A 13,637-nucleotide genomic window follows, 5' to 3' on the forward strand; every position below is an offset into this window, starting at 1 on the left:
CTCTCGGTACTATACATGATACTTACCTTCGATCCGCTTAGGTAGGTACATTTAATGTACCCGTCGAGAAATTCACCACTATTAGCAGTGATGACTTCGATTGAGAATTTACCAATACGCAAGCGTAGCTTAGCATATACTAGTCTCTGAGCTCTATGTGGTCAATGATGAACTCAACCGACGGAATGCGAGTCAATTGACAATACAAGGTTGTCGTTATTCTTAATCTTTCTTCGTTTCCACTTAACAGCTGAGCAAACACTGTCTCCAGATATTGTGAGCTCTTGGCGAGACCGGAGCTCCTTATTGAACGATTGGCTGGTGGGATCGTCTTGTTAGAAATACCCTAAACAAGGATAACGCGAGACCTTAAGAGGAAAAAAAAAACCACGCGCTAGTTTCGGGACGCGTCTAGATCTCATGATGAACGCAAGTTAGCCGAAACCCAAGGGCTCCCAGTCCGGGGAAACCCTAGCCTAGTCGGGCTCATAACTCGCTCGTGAACCCCGAATTACGTACCGGTCTCATCAACTAGCGACACGGACAGCTTCAAACTTGTCGGGCCATACGTTCTCTCATTGGTCCCTCTATATCGGTGATTCGATAATACGCCAATGAGGTTTGTCACAGCTTAGCAAGCGACCAAAAAAGAACCATCCAACCATCATCACAACCTGGATATATCTATTCATGGCTCTCTTTTTACATTCCTTTTACATCGGTCACAGGAATAATCGGCAACCAGTATTTAGCGATTACCTACTGCCCCTCGAGGCTGTGTATATATCTCAGCTGCCTCCCGCGCTCTACTAACCCCAAAGGATGGAGTTGACCCGGTTTTTCCTATTCGTTATGTGAGCCGACCTTGCTTCTGCAAGTTGTCGGCATTAGCTCCTGATCTAACCATATGCACTTATTGTAACTATACGATGTAATTACCTCAATAGTAATAATATGCCTGGGCGGCATTATCAAGAAATTACGTATAAACATACAGGATCTATGATCCTCAGCCTCGAGAATGTCAATCATTGTCGGCGTTTGCTCTAGTTGTGTGGAGAAACTTATAAAATACTTTTTGTAGCGTTGGTAGCGTTGGTACAGCAGATCGAAGTTATCATCAATATTTATTTTCGTACTTGTACATAGGTAGTAAATCAAATATAGCGTTCTGAGTAGCTGTATGATGTACAAAACGACTAAGAGATTTCCGAAAAGAGCTCGATGTTACATAGTAAGGCCGTAGTTCCTACATAATTCTATGGGTCTATATGTGGTCATTAACAGTCTCATGATTCTGTAAATACTACGCTTTACATATACTAGTAGAATGGACCCTGATAGAATCATGGATATGCAGGAAAAGTCAAGCCTACATGGCTTAGGCTTATAGTGGGGTAAGGAATACACGATGACGAGATGGCTTATATCTATCCAGCCCCTCGGAGGCAAAAGTGTGTAGGTACATAGTATTCTCCGCACGCGTCGATTTGGCGTTTTGGTATCGGTCGCGTTAATAGCACGATGCAGCATGATGCAGCATGATGCAGTCCACAACTCATGCAACTCTTGCAGTATTTTTTAGTAGTTAGTAGGATCCGTACATATGTATGTAGTTTAAATCATACCTCTTATGAGACAAGTTCTAAACTAAGACCTGTCTAGCCCGGATGAAAGAGTTTAGTATAAGTGTTTCAAGAAGCTGCAGAAAAAAGATAAAAAGAAAAGAAGGAAAAAAAAACCTCTTTACGCGTCTTAGGTATTTTGTTAATTGTGATCTCCATATAAACGCGCCAAGATTTTTCTTCTCTCCCTCTTCCCTGTAGTTGGGTAAGTCTAGCTGATCAATTTCTGCAAGCCATCATCCCACAGCCCATACGCCTCCTCACCCGTTTCGAGCTAAGTATGAGCCCAGACATCTAAGATCGCTTTGATCAGTTAAAAAAAATAAAAAAATCCTGCTTCTCACCGAGCGTCCGCACCGAATCAATCAACAGCCGGAGATGAACACACCCGCGCTGTAGGATTTTGCGAATAAGCATCAACACTATTGCGCGGGCTCAAAGGTCTGCATTTGTATCCTTAATAAGTTGGTAAGGAGTGTTGTAGTTAGATAGTTAGACAGGGGCTGAATGACCATAGCCTATCTAATATCGCTATGAAGCTAACTGCTAATAAATCTTAATAATGATACTCAAATAGGAGAAAATACGACGGTACCGCTCTTCCGGTCACTGCATACATTAGGTACCTAGGGTTAGGTATGTATTTAATATTCTATTTCCCATTAACTTCATTTGTCATAGCATCCAGACTGTTGGGTTCGTAAGAAAGAAACTGGTCTTTTTTTCCCAACGCAAGGGCAAGTCTACCTCAGGTACATTTCCTTTTTCTCCTGCCATCTACATAACTACATATCTACATAGGTAGTAACGGAGGAAAAGGTCAAGAAAAGCCAGACCGGGGCTCTAATTGGCGAGCTAGTAGCTACTAAGATCTTTTCATAATCTCCGAGCGCTGTGCTGTCGTCACCGGGCGATTTCGGTTATGCAGGTTGCAATTTATTTAGGGCGCCATGAGCTACAAACTATGTATGTATATGAGGTATCCAAGTTGGCAAGCTATTATGAGCTATTATATCCTCCTGAAGATCTTTCCTTGTAGAATATTATGTAGTTCCTTTACTACGACGTGACGAGCATGTAGAGACTTTATTATATGCATAATTAAGTTCATAACTACCGGTACGAAGTAGTATTTCAAATTTACAGTTGCCAGCGCCGTAAAGGGTACTTCATACAGATTCATTCCCGTTACCTTTGCCTCTATCAACAGGTATTTATTCCTATTGACACGTGATATTAATCGACCACAAGTCATTTCATTCATTCTCTTCATCATGTAAGGGGGAAGAGAGAGAGAAAGGGAGAGGCGATGCGATATAGTGCCACGGTTTGCTAATCTCATATAACTAACTAACTAGTTAATCTATAAAAACAATACAATATAAATATCGATATTACTCTACATTCACTTAGCACAACATATATCTTGCTTCGCTATGCCCGATCCTTTCTACCTATATCCAAACTTACGTCTAATTGTCCGCTTCTCTCCAATGCCAGTATAGCTCGGCTTCGAAAAATCCCTAATGGTTAGGAATCTCTGTCGCCATTCAGGATTCTCTCTCCTAGCTTCCCATCGCCCTCCTGCGCGTGGCTCTAAAACTACCTTCTCTTGTGCTTTCATGATTACTCGCTGGCTAGCTTTGTCGAATTCTCTATCCAGGGTTGCTAACTCGCTCTTCCCGCGAACGCCTGGACAATCTGCGTCGATGAACGTCGATCCTCTTCCTTTTGCCGGGTCGAGCTTATGTATGAATATCACTTGATCCGGCGTCTTTGCTTCGGCCCGCAATTTTTGGAAGTGTTCTGGATACTTCAACCCGACTTGCTTCTCGTTATCATACCGCAAGAGCGACGGCATGCGCCTTGCACCTAACACGTCTCTGCGATCTTCCCCAAGCCATATCTCCTTCGTAGTCGGTGCCGACCCTATGTAGCATGATTCGAACGGTATCATACCGCTTAGACGCTCTTTGAAGTTTGAACCCGATGCGCCTTCATTAATCCAGACCGGAGCGAAGCCTCCAACATGCCTCGATTCGCTAGGCCATACTGCCTGATCGCCTTCTCCAACGAGTGATGCGCCGTCTTTTGAACACACCGAGACTCGCATTTCGACGAGTCTCCGCTCTTGGGTATCAGTTACTGTTCGGATCTTCGTGACACCTTGCGCGGCGTAATACTTAAAGTCGATGTCCAGACGCCGAAGATCCCCTAGGGATAAGTTGGGGATAGTTGCTCCGCTGTCGAGGAGTGTCTCGAAGCAACACGAAACCTCGGAACTCTTCAACATTGATATACCCCTAACGAAGCCTCTACCTGTCTTTCTCATTACATGTTTCCTATCAACAGCGAATCGCATATTCACCAAATAACTCCCGAAAAAGTAGTTGCTCTCATCTTGATTGAGGCACAGCGCCTTATTTGCCATGACCTCGAAGCCGGGGCCAGCCAACGGAGGTTCTTGCCAGAGCCATCCGGGTCCGTATCTTGCAAAGTACCTGTCTAACCTCTCCTGCCTGTCTACGCAGAAGGATTGGTATGAGGGGCAGACATCAACGATATGTCCACCGTAGAGGAGTGTAAAATTGTTCGAATATAGGATCTCCCCAGATTGATACCCTTGGATGGCAGCTCGGATGTTGACTTCCTCATCTTCACATTGACAAGTATCGAGGGCCCAGTTCAGCGAGTCCAGTCGTTCGCCGATACGCTTCTTCTCTTCTCGCTTATCTCTATGAGCGGTTATTAGTTATTATAAAAAAATTTTTTTTTTTTTTTTGGAAAATGAGGGTTTAAAGTATACTTACTGGGGCATATTGTTTTCTTCATCGTCCTTCATTTCCGATCGCTCTTGTATCAACTCATCGAGGATTTTCTGATTATGTGCAACTTCGTGCGGAGAATGTTTCTGGTGGTGTCTTACGATATATTGTTGTCGCTCGATCTCACGATTCTTTTCTTCGATGTAACTCAAATTCTCCCCCAAGGTCCCGATAACTAGTGTTTCCCAAGGCTTCCGCTCCTGGATACCCTCGGCCTCTATTGACGTTGGATCTTCCGCACTTTCTTGTTCAATTGCTGCCTGCGTAGTGTTTGAATCGCCAATATCGGCTTTTCCATCTCCTGTCTCTTCATGACGCTTATCTTTATTTGCAGAGCTAAATCGGGCGCGGAATTGACGTCTACGCTGTTGCCGAGCTCTGCGCTCCTCTTCTGGCATTCCAGTCCTTCGTATACTTCGTCCGCGGCCCCGAGACGGCCCACCCTCGGTTTGTTGATCTGGAGTTCCCTCTGGGAACTCCGGCAACTGGTTATCATCAGTCATTATTGTTTACTTGTTCTATAAAATTGTAGAGTGTTTTAATTTTTGATCACATCTAAGGTTCTTCATTAGTGTCTGTAATAAAGTCACAAACGATTGCTGTGCTCTCTGGCAGTGCTGACTATTGGCTTGCAAAGAATGGGAACGCCTCTAGCACCGCAAACGGAAAGTAACTGATGGATTCAAGCATCTAGTGCGTTTGTCTTACCTTCCTTGGCCATGAGATTTAGCCGTACAATAGCATTCTTTGTTGAAATCGGATTTTAGTGAAAGAAAGCTAAAAGCTGCCTCTGGAATGTTTAGCTTCTGCCCCTGGTAACCACAAAATTCCTCGAAAGAGAAGACAAGAACATGGGGTTCTAACCTGTTCATCGCGAGCGGAATTTTCGCCCATCTTCCTGTCTCTTTCTTCTCGCTCATCTGTCGTGGTCGACTGGCAGACTCCACGCTAAGCACCCACCCAAACAATCTATCAACGAAACGTTCTAGCTGACAATGAGCTTTGCTCGGTAAACTGGAATCACTAGATACACTACTTGTTGTCGTTTTGTAAACTGCTATAGAGCTTCTTATTAGCTGTTTTTTTTTATTTCGGAGAGTTTAGAACGGTTGTGGCTCGAAACGGCGCTCTACATACGATGGGGGAACCAAAACCGACGACCGATGATGATCCTTGGGACAAATCTATGCCAGATGTACCCGTAGGTCCTGACGGGAAGGATCCTAGAATTATGCTACCCCTGATCTTAAACTTTCTACTCGATGAAGACGTTTACAAACATCCACAATGGGATCGTCGGTTTGAGGAGATCATCAAATATCTAGATGAAGCTGATCAGGGTCGTCATCGAGGCGATCTCGGCTACGATGATTCTTACACGCGTGCGGCGTTGGATGATGCGCTCATCATAGTCGACGTGCATAAGAAATATCAGAAGTGGAAATCTGGTGCAACTCGCTGGACATCAGAAATCATACCTGGCCAGCGTACTACTGAACGTCTTCCGAATTTTCCTGGTCAATCTCTTATCCAGCCTGCTCTCGAGAGAATGCGAAACAAGCACAAGCGTTACGATGAATTGCGCGAGATTCAAACCGACGGTATATTCCCTGACTTGTCTGCGAGAGGATTCAGAGCGGTTGAGTACTATCAGAGTGCCGAGGAGCTTTACTTCGAAAATTGCCTCAAACCCGGTACCTATGACCCGCGTATTTTTAACGGGTTTAGATACGAAAATGAGATATATGAAAAATGCATCAAGGGTGGAGTTGGGGAAACCTGTAGGATTTTCCCACCTCGACTTGCTGATGAGATTCCTACCGTGTTTGATGATGATCAGCAGAACTCCAACGATGAGCTCACCGAAGATGAAAAGATGGAAAACCTGAGAGAATTTTACGAGGCACGAGGTTGGGAGCGAGCTGCACTTCAACAATGCTTAAACATGTTCACCAACTACGAGAATAAAATTCTCAATACCCCATGGCGTCGAGTAGTTTTGCCCTACGAACAGCCTAACTCGGTTTTGGAGGAGGTAGTTTACCAGCCCCGGGCACTTCCCCCAGAGAAGGTCCATAAGAGTCTTAAGGAGCCGTATCCTTGGGTGTATTGGTATAATCAGCATCAGGAACTTATCCAGGTCCTAGCCGGCTGGCAGCGCCGTCGCTATAACCTAGAAAACTGGAAGGATTTCCAAAGAGCTGCTCTACCCGCTAACTTCCAAGGCCCTTACGTCAATAGAAGCCTTTCGGTATATAATGACCACTGGCTCAGAATGGGTGCATATCTGAGACGTCTACGTAGCCGTCTAGAGGATGCCTTCGGTATAGCTCCCCGGCCCTTCTTGCTGGCTATTCTAAGGGATATCCAAGCTGGGATAGAATGGCGCCCTAACCCGGCGGGAAATACTACGGAATGGCATCCCGACGAGGCAGAAACCCGTAGGCAAGCCCGCCCAGATATCATGAGGAGGGAAAAGATCGATTGGGTCGAGTTAGATCCTTCTCTAAACTTACCCCCGACTATATTACTGCTTGACGAATCTGACGCGGCCTGGTTGAGATATCTCTGCCAGCCCTCCCGCACCGAGAACATGTGCGACCCCGAGTTACAACCGGAGGAGAATCTTACTATCCTTTTCGACCAGCGCCTCCAGGATTTCCTGAACAACCCAGGCGCATCCAACAGTCCGGGGATAGCTGGGATAGATATTTTTGAACCAGATGTAAATCAGTGGAAAGAGAGGCAGAATAAGACAAGGCCAACCCTGGATGAGGCACTCGCATATATTAATGGTGGTGAAGGTGCCGGAAAGTATCATGCAAATGAGACGTATCAGTTCACACGTGGTGAAGCTATGGACCAACTGGAAATACTTAGTAACCTAGGTCGAGTCGAGTAAGTTTAATTGCTATAACTATTTTAAGTCAGGAGGTTTATTAACGAGAATCAGATATATACAGACGAAAGACCCAAGTAAGCCTCAGGAAGAATGGGATACATTTATCGTACGGCCTAAATACGTAATCCATCCCGAGAATCGTGTCTATTGGCGCCACAGAAACCAAGAGTCATTTGCCTCCAACCAGACTTTGTATCTAAATGCAATAGTAGAGCATCTAGAAAATAAATATGGGCTCAGTGGGCAAAAAACTCCTATTGCAAGAGATGAGTTTAAACACATCCTTGATCATCTTGGAGACAACACGTTGCCGGACAAGTTAGCAGCAAGTACAATCGATCGTACTAAAGACGCCAACGAGGACGACGAGGACTATTACAAGAATTACTCCGGAAATAAAGACGAGGAATTAGTAGATGATGAAATTAGTAGTCACGACTTATTGGCGAAGCAAATTCAACCCGAGATTGGGTGGGTTCGAGGCTCGTATCCTGAGGGGGGATTGGAAGAGAGACGCAACGCGCCTAGTTGGTCTGATCTCGTTCCTTGGGAGATGATAGGAAAGCTGTCAGCTGGGAGAATCACAGATGATATGCGTAGGCAAATCCGCGAGGAAGCCCATAGACACCGTCGTCTTCCGCCCCCAGAAAGGACTGTCCAGTTCTTTCGAAACCTCGCCTATCGAATGGGACGTACAATAGCGCACATTGAGGAAATTGAACGCACACTCCAGTACTCAGTGTATGATAGCGCGTCCGGAACCCAAAAGACCCAAGAGTGGAAAGCAATTTCTACGGAGGCCTTCACACAGGCTTACGAGCATTGGCATCTTTCTATTGAGAACGGCGTAGGACCAATAGAGTTCCTACCGCCAACTATAGAGGATGTTGTCCACAAAGTAGACTCCGACGGGCTTATGCGACGTGAGTTTATGAATCACAATGCTGCAGACATAATTCGAGAAGGCATCATTAAAAACTGCGTCGAGAATCGCAACACAATGTACCCCGGCCGTATTGAGGCTCTCGAGGATTCGTCAGGTTATTACATCAATGACAGCAAATTCAAACAAAACAAAATACTCAGCGGTTATAAACGGCCAAGTCTATTCAAATGGGCTACAGAGGCGCAGAGGCGGTATCAAGCCCCGTATACTCGCGGGGTCTTCTTCCACATGTTGCGTTGGCCAGTATATCACCAGAATAGGCGTCTACAAGAACTCATCAAGCAACGACGAGATGAAGTGTTTAGAGAAGAACCAAGCCTTCCAGATCAGACCTACGGCATACTAATGCCTAGGTTTCCCGAAAGAGTAGTAGACCGACGAGCTCTGAGCTCCACATGGTATCCTTGGCCAGACAATCGTTGGATTTTTAGTCCGAGAACAAAGCCAACGACTTCGGAAAATGTAACAAAGCCTTTTGAGGGGACAAAGAGCCCAGAACGGACAGAGATCTTGGAACAAACAAAGGATCCTAACCAGACAAAGCATTCCTCAAGTACAAAGATCTCCAACGAGACATTTACTCAAGTATTCACTCAAGACGTTCCCCAAGAAGTTCATCAAGCTATCCCTCAAGTGTTCTCTCAAGATACCACTGAGTATATTCCTCAACCACCTGTTGTCGAATATATCCCCCAAGATATCCCTCAAGATATCCCTGAAGATATCCCTGAAGATACCGTTGAATATATTCCTCAAGACATTCCTCAAGATACCACTGAATATATTCCACAAGATATTCCTCAAGATATTCCTCGGGAGACAACTCAAGAAACCCCAGTGGACCTAGCAACTGAACAACCACAACCAGTTACTCATACTGACGACGCTGATAACATGGGGGTGACAAAAACAGCACCGAAAACACCGAAAAGCAATGGGCGTCGGCCGCAGCTGGTACCGATCACCAAGCCGGAGGAACGTTTCATGCCAGGTCCCGCCATCTTTCCTATGGCCGAGACCCTTCTACAATCTGTCGTCCTCAGTCGTAAACTTGAAAGCGGTAAGTCATACATACATTCCTCATACACTGTCTAATCACCTACGTACCTAATCATAAAATATTTTTTATTAAACATCCCAACTTCCACGTCGTCGATGCTAACAGGTTGTCATAGTGCTTTACCCCCAGCCTCGACCTAACTTATGGGGAAAGATACGCAACGCCTACAAGGCCATGACAGATGTTCAAGAGCCTCTAGTCCCCTTGCTGCCACCGACTCGCGATTCGGACATCCCTCGCAGCACCTCTAGGAAGCGCAAGATCCCGGCTGACTTTATCCTTCCCCCTACTAAGAAGGTGAGCACCGGAGTCAACGATGGTCAACCCACTCATCTTCCGACCCCGAAGACTGTCATACCGCCTACGCCCGTAGATCCAACACCTCCGGTTAACCCTACGCCTAGGCCCGGGCCTACCCCGAGGCCCCAGCCAGTCAAGACTACGTCGGACCCCCCAGCACCTGCTCCACGACCGAAATATAAACCACCACCTCGTATTCGGCCTTTCCCCGTGGACCACCCTCAGTACGGACCTGCGCCTGTACCTCAGCCTCAGCCCCAGCCCCAACCCGGCCCTCAGGTTCAGCCGGTTCCTCAACCCCAGCCGGTTCCTCAACCCCAGCCTGTACCTCAGCCTCAGCCTGTACCTCAGCCTCAGCCTGTACCCCAGACTCAGCCTGTACCTCAGCCTGTACCTCAGCCTCAGCCTGTGCCCCAACCTCAGCCTGGGCCTCAATACTATCCTGTACCCCAGCCTGCACCCCGGCCTGTACCTCGGCCTCGGCCCCAACCTGGCCCTGTGGTCCAGCCTGTACCCCAGCCTCAGCCTGTACCCCAGCCTCAGCCTCAAGTTCAGCCTGTACCCAGGCCTCAACCTACACCCAGGCCTCAACCAACACCCCGGCCCCAGCCTACACCCCGGCCCCAACCCGGCCCTCAGCCTCAGCCGGCTCCTCAACCCCAGCCTGGACCTCCGGTTCCACCTGGACCTAAAACGGTACCTGTCAATCCATTTGGCAAAATCCCGACTCCATCTCCACAGCCGGTTAAAGGTGGTGGTTTGTTTGGTCAGACCACCACGACTGACCAAACCAATACCATGACATACAGCGAATGGCTGAAGGAGCAAGCCGGACAGTTAGGGGACTCCACGTCGGACCCTCCCGGACCCTGGAAGTACACGCCCCTCCCTGGCCTTGACGCGCATATGAAATCCGAAGAGCGGGCCAAGACCGGCCGCGTCGTCCAGCCGCCGCACCCACCAGAGCCCACCCTAGACCCTACCCAAAGCGCAGAGAACCCGCACGCCGACCAACAGGCCCTAGAGCGTGCTTTCCCGTACGGCTGGGCTCCTCTAGGCCCAACCTTCGGTCTCGATGGCGCTCTCCAGGCCATCTCCTTCAGCATGCGTCTACAAGACCAGGAGGCTCTCTGGCTGCCCGCGACCTCGGCCCTGCGTGCCGCGTACGACAACCCAGACTGCTTCGTCGGCGCGAGCCGGACCGTCGAGGACCAAAACCACTACGGGCTTACTATCCTGCAGGCCGAGGCTGCTCTACAGCACTACGTCCGCGAGGATGGGCCTAACCCGCACCACGTCCAGCTGTGCTGCATCATCCGCATACCCCCGGGCCGCGAGTACTACACGCACATAGTGCCCGCACCCACGTTCACCGGCTCCACGACGCCACGCCAGGTCTGGATCTACTGCACCGGTGCTAACGAGTTCGCGGCTGTGTTCCCCGCCGCGCGTCGCGATTAGAGTTGAAGAGAGAGAGAGAGAGTAAAACAAAATAATGGCTCTTGAAACGAAAATGCTTTAGTATCTATCAATGGACGTGCGATGTGCTGTCGGATAGGAGACGGACGCCATTGCCCTCGTTCCGGACAAGCGAGCATATATACGGCTCCCAAAATTGGCTTTTGCTTTGTTGTATTGGATTAGACAGTTAATGCTTCCTTTTGTTTATTAGTCAGATTGTTTTATATGTGAGGTAGGGGATGGGTCGTCGAGAGGAGAGAATTTCTACCGTCTTAGTCTCAGGGGTAAGGGGTAGTAGTTACAAGAGGAGATCCATCCGTCTGTATTTTAAGGGGTGCTGTTTTTTTTTTCGGTTTGTTTCTAATTGGAGTGATAGTTTTTATAGTTATTCGCATTGCATCTTCTAAGTTATTTCCCTTGGCTTATCATGCATATCGTGACAGTATAATATTAAATCGCGTGTATAATTGTTACAAATACGTATACATCTCCCCTATTCTGCAATCTTAATAACCAGCTTTCCAATTCCACCCTTTCCCGTAGCTACTTTCTGCGCCTCCCTCCTTACGGCATCGATGTCCTCGAGCTCGAAAACGCGGTTAATACTCCTGACTTTACCCATAGCCACGATCTCGCCGGCGCGCTCGAGGTCCTCTCGTGCACTGGGGTTGCCAGAATGAAACTCGTGTTTAACATTCGTACCACGCAATTTAAATCTATACCATAGCTGTACAAGCCCCACGAACCAGTAAGTAAAAAATGGCAGCGGTGGCAGCATAAGGCGCAACAGCCCCGGCGACGGCACGCTTGCGATGGATGCTACGACGCCTACATCCGGCTTCGCTAGCGGGAACGTGCTCGTCACGATCCATTGCGTGTTGTACACCATGTCTATACTTCCTGGGGGTATGACATCCGTCAGATTCTTCACGCGCGTGTAGTCGATGACCTGGTCGACGAGACCCGGAAGGTATTGCTCCACAAGGGGGACCTTGGCCGTAGACACGGTGGTGATGATTTTGCCGACGCCGTATACATTCTTTAGCACCTGTATAGCGATGGAGCCAGTGGCACTTAAACCACCTGGTACAAATACGGTCTTGCCCTCGAGTCCATCAGTAACGCCGTTCTCGCGCATGAGACGTAGACCCATCTCAATAGTTTGTAGTGCAGTAACAACGCTAGCGATATTGCAGACATCTTCGAAGGAAGAGCTGGTAGGCTTGGAAATAGTTAGGTTCTCCTGAGCCACTGCATACTCAGAGCAGAACCCCTTGTCCACGGTCACATCCATTGGCCGGGATCGTCCAAATGCGTATACTTTGTCGCCGGGCTTGAATAATGTCACCCCTGACCCGACCTTGACGACGACGCCTGCGGCTTCGATTCCGATCTTATGCGGCATTCTATATTGTGTTAGTTGAATAAATTTTATGCAAAATTAAAAAGGGAGAATATTATAGACATACTTCAATTCCCCGACTATATACCTAGCTGCTCCCCTCGCGAGCTGCGTATCACCTGTCGATATGCTCGCGGCGTGTATTTTGATTAATATGTCCTTAGGATTCTTGACCATTGGAACAGGCATATTGGCGACTTCCCAGCCGGTCGGCCAGCTATATTTTGGCGCCACGAGTGAACGCATTGTTTTTGGTAACGCAGCCATCCTGTCTCTGGTTTTCCTTTACTTGCTCACTGAGTGCCGTGATATAACTTTTATAAACTATAAATTAAAGTATACAAAACAGCACTTGAAGCCGTATCTTTAAACTACATATATTTTAAACCTCGAAATATTCCGACCAAAGTCTTATATATATAGGCTTAGGCCAGGCGTACCGGTAGACCCCGGTTCTTGCTTTCGGTGGGCTTTCGGCGATTGCCCCACATCGCCGCCGAGCCCCGCCGAATGCTCCGCCGAAAGGAAGCACAGCACTTGATTTGTAACGGCACGTTCTAGAAAGATATGAGGCATGAGGCCTATAGATATCTTAGAAGTTCAATATCAAATATTATTAAAACCAAAAATAATAGTGACTTCATCTAAGAGTTAATTTAGCCATAACTATGACTTTCAGGAACTATATCGGACAATTTTTATCTTAGAGCTGAGTTAATTTTGGCTGGGCACATTCGCGAAATTAAATGTAGGCAGATAGCGGCCATAAATATTTCAGGACCGAGAGAATCAAGTCAATTACAAATACGGTCTCATTGCCATAACATCATGAGTCTAGCCCTAAGTACATAAACATGCTATCTGATTCGCCGCCGCCGGTATCAACTTAGGGTACCAAGAGTTGCGAAGAACAAAGTCGACTTCCAATACCTATCCCCAGCCAATCCCATCAGCATATATCTCTCGTAATTCTTAATCCGAGCCCGCAGGAGCAACACGTCGCCTTACAAAACACCATTGTCCCCCTTTGACCGAGTACCATGCATCCTACACCCCTTGCACCGTCATATCCTTCGTCGCAGACGACTACCTTTTAAGCACCAGACGTTTCCACGC

General features: G+C 47.5%; 3 protein-coding genes across 3 annotated transcripts; 1 reads left to right on the forward strand and 2 right to left on the reverse strand.

Annotated features, from left to right (window-relative positions):
• Positions 1-3,075: 3,075 nt before the first annotated feature.
• Positions 3,076-4,953, reverse strand: GL218_05967 (uncharacterized protein; the record flags this gene model as incomplete). The annotated part of the gene is made up of 2 exons (XM_033582661.1): positions 3,076-4,360; positions 4,436-4,953. 2 exons carry the CDS (start codon positions 4,951-4,953, stop codon positions 3,076-3,078), a joined length of 1,803 nt encoding a protein of 600 aa, XP_033434095.1.
• Positions 4,954-5,588: 635 nt separating this feature from the next.
• On the forward strand, positions 5,589-11,119 carry GL218_05968 (uncharacterized protein; the record flags this gene model as incomplete). The annotated part of the gene is made up of 5 exons (XM_033582662.1): positions 5,589-7,348; positions 7,404-9,358; positions 9,474-9,677; positions 9,763-10,354; positions 10,468-11,119. 5 exons carry the CDS (start codon positions 5,589-5,591, stop codon positions 11,117-11,119), a joined length of 5,163 nt encoding a protein of 1,720 aa, XP_033434086.1.
• A 493-nt stretch (positions 11,120-11,612) lies between these two features.
• On the reverse strand, positions 11,613-12,788 carry GL218_05969 (uncharacterized protein; the record flags this gene model as incomplete). Its single annotated transcript, XM_033582663.1, has 2 exons — positions 11,613-12,525; positions 12,589-12,788. 2 exons carry the CDS (start codon positions 12,786-12,788, stop codon positions 11,613-11,615), a joined length of 1,113 nt encoding a protein of 370 aa, XP_033434087.1.
• Positions 12,789-13,637: the final 849 nt, after the last annotated feature.

The sequence above is a fragment of the Daldinia childiae genome, assembly GCF_008694065.1.
Source record: "Daldinia childiae strain JS-1345 chromosome Unknown Scaffold6, whole genome shotgun sequence".
Taxonomy (NCBI): Eukaryota; Fungi; Ascomycota; class Sordariomycetes; order Xylariales; family Hypoxylaceae; genus Daldinia; species Daldinia childiae.